This window comes from Lethenteron reissneri, unplaced genomic scaffold (assembly GCF_015708825.2).
Source record: "Lethenteron reissneri isolate LAM-NWPU_2019-01 unplaced genomic scaffold, ASM1570882v1 scaffold_363, whole genome shotgun sequence".
In the NCBI taxonomy this organism is placed as follows: domain Eukaryota; kingdom Metazoa; phylum Chordata; class Hyperoartia; order Petromyzontiformes; family Petromyzontidae; genus Lethenteron; species Lethenteron reissneri.
Window position 1 is genome coordinate 1 of NW_026891885.1, and position 8,902 is coordinate 8,902.

General features: G+C 50.0%; 1 protein-coding gene across 1 annotated transcript; it reads left to right on the plus strand.

Annotated features, from left to right (window-relative positions):
• Positions 1-2,201: 2,201 nt before the first annotated feature.
• Positions 2,202-8,098, plus strand: LOC133339812 (unconventional myosin-VIIa-like; the record flags this gene model as incomplete). The annotated part of the gene is made up of 4 exons (XM_061547955.1): positions 2,202-2,354; positions 5,358-5,477; positions 7,035-7,186; positions 7,885-8,098. Coding segments are annotated over 4 exons (639 nt in total), but the record flags the coding sequence as incomplete, so codon positions are not given.
• Between the last annotated feature and the right edge of the window lie 804 nt (positions 8,099-8,902).

The following is an 8,902-nucleotide window of genomic DNA, read 5'->3' on the forward strand; positions in this document are numbered from 1 at the left end:
CAGATGGTGATGAGACCTCGATCCAGATGGTTAAGAGACCTCGATCCAGATGGTGATGAGGACTTTATCCAGATGGTGATGAGATCTAGATCCAGATGGTGATGAGGACTTGATCCAGATGGTGATGAGGACTTGATCCATATGGTGATGAGACCTCGATCCAGATGGTGATGAGACCTCGATCCAAATGGTGATGAGATCTAGATCCAGATGGTGATGAGGACTTGCTCCAGATGGTGATGAGATCTAGATCCAGATGGTGATGAGACCTCGATCCAGATGGTGATGAGATCTAGATCCAGATGGTGATGAGATCTAGATCCAGATGGTGATGAGATCTAGATTCAGATGGTGATGAGATCTAGATCCAGATGGTGATGAGATCTAGATCCAGATGGTGATAAGACCTCGATCCAGATGGTGATGAGATCTAGATCCAGATGGTGTTGAGAACTCGATCTAGATGGTGTTGAGACCTCGATCCATATGGTCATGAGACCTCGATCCAGATGGTCATGAGACCTCGATCCAGATGGTGATGAGACCTCGATCCAGATGGTGATGAGACCTCGATCCAGATGTCGATGAGACCTCGATCCAGATGGTGATGAGACCTCGATCCAGATGGTCATGAGACCTCGATCCGGCACGTATGTTGGACTTCTACCGCGCCGTGCGTGGTCGACTGTGCGGCTGCGAGGGTTGGTGGATTGACGCAGCCAGGAACTCCCTTCCCGTGGGTAGGCGTCGAGGAGGAGGATGAGCCACAACCCTGGCGCTGCCAGGAGGCAAGGATGTGGACTCCACCTGTTCCACCTGTGGAGGATAGAGCGTTTCCCCCTCGCACACGTGTGGGCTGTCTCCGGACGCTCTGGTTTTTGTCCCGCGTGTGAACGCTCATCATTGTTCCACGTTAAATTTATTTAGGGTTGTACATAGCCAACCGTGCTAATCGATGGTGACAAAATAACACGAAAAAGCCGGCCTGATAAATTGGCTGATGGCACCTTAATATATATTGAGGACCGCTGAGTTTGGCCAATTGTCACCGGCTCATCGCGTGGGGACTTTCTGATCATCAGTGGTTCCTTCTCTTGGAGCCTCTGGGTCGTCATCTCTCTCTCTGAGTCGTCCACTCTCTCTCTGAGTGGTCCTCTCTATCTCTGAGTCGTCCTCTTTTTCTGAGTCGTTCTCTCTCTCTGAGTTGTCCCCTCTCTCTGAGTAGTCCTCTCTCTCTCTGAGTCGTCCTCTCTCTTTTGAGTCGTCCTCTCTCTCTGAGTCGTCCTCTCTCTCTCTAAGTGTCCCTCTCTTCTGAGTCGTCCTCTCTCCTCTGAGTTGTCCCCTCTCTCTCTGAGTAGTCCTCTCTCTCTCTGAGTAGCCTCTCTCTCTCTGAGTTGTCCCCTCTCTCTCTGAGTAGTCCTCTCTCTCTCTGAGTCGTCCATTCTCTCTGAGTTGTCCTCTCCTCTCTGAGTCGTCCCCTCTCTCTCTCTCTCTCCGTCGTCCCCTCTCTCTCTGAGTCGTCCTGTCTCTCTGAGTTGTCCTCTCTCTCTGAGTTGTCCTCTCTCTCTCTCTGAGTCGTCCTCTCTCTCTCTGAGTCGTCTCTCTCTCTGAGTCGTCCTCTTTCTCTGAGTCGTCCCCTCTCTTTCTGAGTCGTCCTATCTCTCTCTGAGTCGTCCTCTCTCTCTCTCTCTTAGGTGTCCTCTCTCTCTCTCTGAGTCGTCCTCTCTCTCTCTGAGTCGTCCTCTCTCTCTGAGTTGTCCTCTCTCCTGAGTTGTCCTCTCTCTCTCTGAGTCGTCTCTCTCTAAGTTGTCCCTCTCTCTCTGAGTCGTCCTCTCTCTCTGAGTTGTCCCCTCTCTCTGAGTAGTCCTTTCTCTCTCTGAGTCGTCCTCTCTCTCTGAGTTGTCCTCTCTCTCTCCGTCGTCCCCTCTCTCTCTGAGTCATCCTCTCTCTCTGAGTTGTCCTCTCTCTCTCTGTCGTCCCCTCTCTCTCTGAGTTATCCTCTCTCTCTGAGTTGTCCTCTTTCTCCCTGAGTCGCCCTCTCTCTCTCTGAGTCGTCCTCCCTCTCTCTCAAATCGTCCTGTCTCTCTCTCTCTCTCTCTTCGCGTGCCACCAAAACAAAAATAAATCAAACAAAAAGAAACATTGTCAGCCGACGGATATTTATATTTCTTTTCCTTCCCCTGCCGTGACCGTCGCCGCAGGGCAACTGCACGCGCTGCGACGGGCGCGACGACCTCAAGGATTTCGCGAGCATCCGCTCCGCGATGAAGGTGCTCGCCTTCTCCGAGACCGAGTACCTGGACATCTCCAGATGCTGGCGAGCATCCTGCACCTGGGGAACCTCAAGCTGCAAGGTGCGGGCGAGCAATCGCCATGGCGGCGGGTATACAGGAGGTCGTGGGTTCAACCCCTACCCTGACGATGCCTGCTGCTGTACATTTGGAGTTTGCGTGTCTCTCTCTCATCATCATCACGGTGGCTGGGAGATGTTAACGACCTCGCCTGGTATACAGGAGGTTGTGGTTTCGATCCCAACCCTGACGACGCCTGCTGCTGTATATTTGGAGTTTGCGTGTCTCTCTCTCATCATCATCATCATCACGGTGGCTGGGAGATGTTAACGACCTCGTCTGGTATACAGGAAGTTGTGGTTTCGATCCCGAGCCTGACGACGCCTGCTGCTGTATATTTGGAGTTTGCGTGTCTCTCTCATCATCACGGTGGCTAGGAGATGTTAACCACCTCGCCTGTATACAGGCGGTTGTGGTTTACATCCGAACCCTGACGATACCTGCTGCCTGTATATTTGTAGTTTGTGTGTCTCGCTCTCTCTCTCCCCGTGGTCGAGTGGATTTTTCTCCGGTTTTCCCTCCCATTTAGAATTAACGTCACACGCGTTGAGAGTATTTGGCTGGTATACAACTTCCACGTGATGATGATGATGAGCCCAATTCGTTGAACTATCATTTGTATGACAGGTCGCTTCTGATAAAGAGCCGTATGGCTCGTGAGGCCTCACCTCGTAAAATAAAAAGTTTCCAATGAGTTTCACTTCAAATAATTTCGTGACTGCAGGAATTAATATTCTTTGGGTCTTTCGTAAAGTCGCGTAGATAGGTTCAAAGAAATTAACAAAAAACTACGACGTTTAGATCACAACACAAGTGATCGTTATCAGATTGTTGTTGTGATTGAAACGTCGTAATTTTTGGTATTTTCTTTGAACCTATCTACGCGACTTTACTGAAAGACCTAAGAATAGAGTTTCACTTCATCCTAATAAAAGTAGCAAGATCATTAACAGAGTTCAACGGCTCTGACCGCCGTTTACGGAATAGCTCAGTGGGGCCTATCTCGTAAAATTAAACAATCATATGGCATAGATAAGTGTTTTTTTTTTACCTACTGCAGCCTTGCACCCCTTTGGTTCTCAATCGTTAAAAATATATAATGTTAATAGGCACATAGGTTTGATTAAACAAATAAGTTGTATCTTCTTAGTTCTTCGTTAAGTCGGTACGTAGAATGGAAATAATAATAAAAATACAACATAATAAAATAATATAATAAAAAAATATAATAAATATTATTTTATTATTTCCCTTCTACATGACTTTACCGAAAGAACCAAGAAGATGAATCCCTGCAGTCACGAAAGCTTTCAATCGAAAACAGTTGTACACACGTGCCCGTGCTTAATTTATATTTTAGATAATTTGCCTTCTAAAATAACCTGGCCATGTCCCGCACCCCCGCAAAGGGCACCTCGCACCCCCAGTGGGCACGTGATGCACCCCAGGTTCAGAAGACGAACCGCTGGTTTAGATGCTGCTGCCGGCGGCAGTAACGGCGCTCCCGTAAGCCGTTCGAGCTCGCGCAGCGGTTAGCGCCATGCGCTCTTCTGAACCCAGATACCCGCAGTGGCGATTCCCACTAACGGCCACCAAACACCAGTTCCTGGGCCTTCCCCCTAGTCGACTCAGCCTTAAACGAGTAGGCGGTAGTGTCAAATGTGGTAAGCATCGCCACTGGGGAAGGCCACGCAAAACCGCGATGTCCGCGCGGGCCGCGGCGGCGGCCTTCGTAGGTGCCGTCTCGCTCACTGGCCCTTGCGCTGACCAGTCTGCTGAAGGCGATGTGATGGACCTTTGCCTCTGTGACCCCGACAGGCACGGTGAGCAGCAACATCGAGTGCTGCGAAATTCTCACCAACGACCACCTGACCTGGGCCTCCAACTTCTCGAGGTGACTTCAAGCAACTCCCCCAAATCCACCGCCGATGCGTTCACGGCAAGGCCGTAATTATAATATATATTGGGGAGGGGGGACCAGCCCCCCTCCCAATATTCAAATATGCTCAAAATGCCCCCCTCCCAATATATTGCTATATAAAAAAATGGCTATGCTATGTAAATAAAACAACTATTTGCTGAACCTTGGCCACAATATCTGGACTTGTCTTCATATAACAATGCATAGATTTCTCTTCATATGATTGTGGTTATGGTTGTACTTTATTAATCCCTAATCTCTGCAATTACATACAATGAAACAAGAAATGGTAAAAAAAAGTAAAAACAGAGCAATGTAATACAATACACTATTAGACATTATTGTAAAAAAAAATAAAAAGTCCATCCCATGTGTTAGTGAATTTTTTAATATTTTAGGCAGGAAATGAGTTTTCAAATTTAGATATTTTTTGGGCTGGGACACCCTGGCCACCCACCCCCTCGTGTGCCGTGCCGGCCTTCATAGGCGCTACTCGCTAACAGCACTTGCCCCGACAGTCCGTTAAGGCTACACGGGGGGCGGGCTGGGGATCTTTGTCTTTGTTTGATTGTGACGTCGGTCGGCACGCCGCGTGTCTCTCTCCGACCGTTCACCGAGCGCGACGTCATCGGCGCCGGTTACCCCCGGCACGGCACGGTTTTGCCCGGTGGAAAAAAGTAACCCGTAAAAACAAAGTTTTTCACTATAAATCCTTTATATGCGTGGCATCGGTTTTATTTTATTATTCATTTCTGTTTTTCTTGAGTAAGAGTTTCATTTTTATCACATTGGTATTTTAAATTTAATATGAAAATTTTTTTTTCCTAACAAGTGAAACATTTTGGAAAAAAATTTCACGAAAATAAATTGTCACGCACAACGAGTCTGTGTGCAAAATGTCAGCTCGATTGGATCACGGGAAGTGGGTTAAAAAACGACCGAAAGATTTGCACGGTCGTAAGCAAGCGCGCAAGCAATTGAACTTAATATAAAGGATTTAAAAAGATGTTGTGAGTGGTGGTGGGTGGGTGGGGTGGGGGTTGAGTGAGAGGGGAGGAGTTTTACTCAGCCGTGGTCCGCTGCAGGTGGATGAGGCCGAGGTTCAAGAGTGCCTCACCAAGAAGGTGATGCTGATGCGTGGGGAGAAGGTGACGACGCTGCTCAGCATGGCGCAGACTCAGGAGGTCCGGAACGCCTTCGTGAAGGTAAGGGGACGTGACGTCCATAAATGACGTCACGCACCTAGGGGGGGGAGGGGGGTCAGACGTTTGTGACGATGTGTGACGAGGGGGGGGGGTTGAGAAATGTGACGTCACGTCAAAATGCGCAACTTTAAATAAATATAGACAACACGTTCTGATTAATTAAATAGACTTTTTAATGTTTTCTCCTGCAACATCAGAGTGCAGCGCCACATTAACAATAGTTTAAAGCGATTTGAAGCATGTTTTATTTTTTTTTGGGGGGGGGCAGAGCTTTGTGACGTCATATTTGAGGGGGGGTCTGACTTTTTTGTGACGCCGTGTGACAAAGGTGGGGGGGTCAAAAATCGTACAAAACAGCGTGACATCATTTATGGATGGCCCCTAATTTATGAAGATAAAAAAACCCGAAACGATGAAAACGATTTACTTTTTATTTTACCCAGCTGAGGACGCCGCTGAGTTACGTGGATCTTTTTTTAATCTTTCAGAAGCGACTTGGCCATTTAAAATGATAGCTCAACGCAGTGAATTATCATCATTATCATCATGTAGACATTTTATAGGCGAGGGCAAACACTCTGAACGCGTGACGTTGAGTCTAAACGTGGAGGGGAAAACCGGAGGACCCGGAGAAAAATCCACGCGACCACTGCGAGAGAGAAACTCAAAATACAATTACGCAGGCATTGAGATCGAACCCACGATCTCCTGCATACCAGGCGAGGTAGTTAACATCTCCTAGCCACCGTTGTTGCTATAATTAACCCGCCTGTACCCACTCAGCAGTATCAATGGGTGCACCACCACGGCTAGTCGCTCGGCAGGTCTCGTGCGGTGAGATACAATGTGGGTCCTTCAACATCTAGAATTGAACGTCTGGCCAGCCTGCATAACTAGGCCAAAGTTCACTCCAAATAACCCATGAACCGCACGGCATTCTGGGAGTGCTGCATTTTTTGCAACATTGATTCAAGGCAAGCAAAATCTCCACCGATTAGACATTCAGTGCCTCATCAGCAGAGCAAGGCTTTGCTTGAATCAATGCTGGCGGAACTGCCAAATCGTACCAGGCAAGGACTGGTTTCAACACTCAGTGTCTCACCAGCAGTGTTGGCTTTACTTGAATCAATGCCGACAAGACTGCCAAATCGTACCAGGCAAGACTGGTTTCAAAGCTCTGTGTCTCATCAGCAGTGCCGGGCTTTACTTGGGTCCTGATTCAGCGCGACGTGGCATAGCAACGCCAACTCGTGAAATGCATCATCTCATCCCATCGGGAGGAACGAACCTTTCATTTTCTTTCTTACGTGGAAAGAAGGGGAGAGAGAGAAAGACGTGGATACGGGAAGGCAACTGATCGCTCCGCTTCGTTCATCTCGTTATTTAATTCGTTCCGCTCCACCGCGACCGTTCGGGCGTCATTTCAAAACGCCTCTCTCTCTCTCCCAGGAAGCCCTCCTTCGTTCACAGGATCGAGCCGAACAAAGCTGCCGGATCCGCGCCCGCTGCTGCCGCGCCCTTTCACTCCTGGCCACTTGCCCCAACCCCTTGTCGCAGGCGATCTACGGCAAGATGTTCGTGTGGATCGTGGACAAGATGAACTCCATCGTGTACAAGCCGCCCTCTCGCGGCGGCGGCGAGCAGGAGGAGGAGCGACGCTCCATCGGCCTCCTCGACATCTTCGGCTTCGAGAACTTCCAGACGAACAGGTGTGTGTGTGTGTGTCCCACCCTCCCCTCCGCATGTCCATCTCGTCCCTCCGCGGGTCATCATCTCGTTCATTTGTACACTCATTTAGTCAGGCAGTCAGTCGGTCATCCACCCACCCACTCACTTACACACTCACTCACCCACCACTCACCCACTCACTCACTCACCCACTCACCCACTCACTCGCTCGTCAAAAATGAGACTCCTATCCCGGGTCTCCTGAGTTCTCAGCCGGTTACACAGAATTAACTTGGAATTCATGAACTCATTCTTTCATTATCTCATTCATTTAGCCACTCACTCACCCACCCACCCAAAGACTCACCCACCCCGAACCACTCACCAACCCACTCACTTACCCACCCAACCAAACACTCACCAACCCACTCAACCACTCACCCACCCACCCAACCACTCCCCACCCACTCACGCACCCACCCAACCACTCACCAACCCACCCAACTACTCACCCACCCAACCACTCACCCACCCACTCATTCACCCACCCACCCCTATCCTTGTCTCTTGAGTTCTCCCCCGGCTACACAGAATCAACTTGTAACTCTTCAACTCATTCATTCATCATCTCATTCATTTATTCACTCACCCACCCACTCACCCACCCCTATCTTGGTCTCTTGAGTTCTCACCCGTGTCTCCTCGTCCTCCTCCCCCCCCCGGTACCACCTCGTCGCAGCTTCGAGCAGTTCTGCATCAACCTGGCCAACGAGGCGCTGCAGCAGTTCTTCGTGGGACACATCTTCAAGCTGGAGCAGGAGGAGTACGAGCGAGAGTCCATCTCGTGGAAGAACATCACCTTCACCACGGACAACCAGGAGGCCCTCGACATGATCTCCAGCCGCCCGCTCAACCTCATCGCGCTCATCGACGAGGAGAGCAAATTCCCGCAGGTTCGAACCGCGACCGACGCCACTGCTGCTCGTTTTAAACCTCGTGGATAGATGGCTTGAGCCTCGCTCCCCACCCCCGCACAAGGTAAGGCTCCACTCAGCTATGTGCACAGCCTCTCCTTCAGAAGCGAACGCGGCTACCACAAATGATTGGGCCGCTTATCATCGTCGTCGTCATCGTCGTCATTGTCGTCATCAACGTCATCGTCGTCATCGTCATCGTCGTCATCATCATCGTCGTCTTCGTCCTCGTCATCAACGTCATCGTAGTCATCATCGTCGTCGTCTTCGTCGTCGTCATCAACGTCATCGTAGTCATCATCGTCGTCATCGTCGTCGTCGTCGTCATCGTCGTCGTCGTCATCGTCATCGTCGTCGTCGTCATCGTCATCATGGTCGTCATCGTCGTCATCATCGTCGTCATCGTCATCGTCGTCATCGTCATCATCATCATCGTCATCATCATCGTCATGGTCGTCATTGTCATCGTCGTCATCGTCGTCGTCATCGTCGTCATGGTCGTCATCGTCATCGTCATCATAGTCGTCATTGTCATCGTCGTCATCATCGTCGTCGTCGGCGCGGAAATTCACAACGGCAGCCAAATGCTCGAAACGCGTGACGTCGATTCGAAACGGGGAGGAAAACAATCGACGCGTCCACTGGGGGGTGCGGGGGAAACGTGACCGCTCCAATTATATAGAGGAGGCATTGAGCGAGATCGAATGCACAACCTCCTATATACCAGGCGAGTAGGCAACATCTCCTCGCCACTGTGGCGCCCAGGAGGTCTGCCGAGGGCCG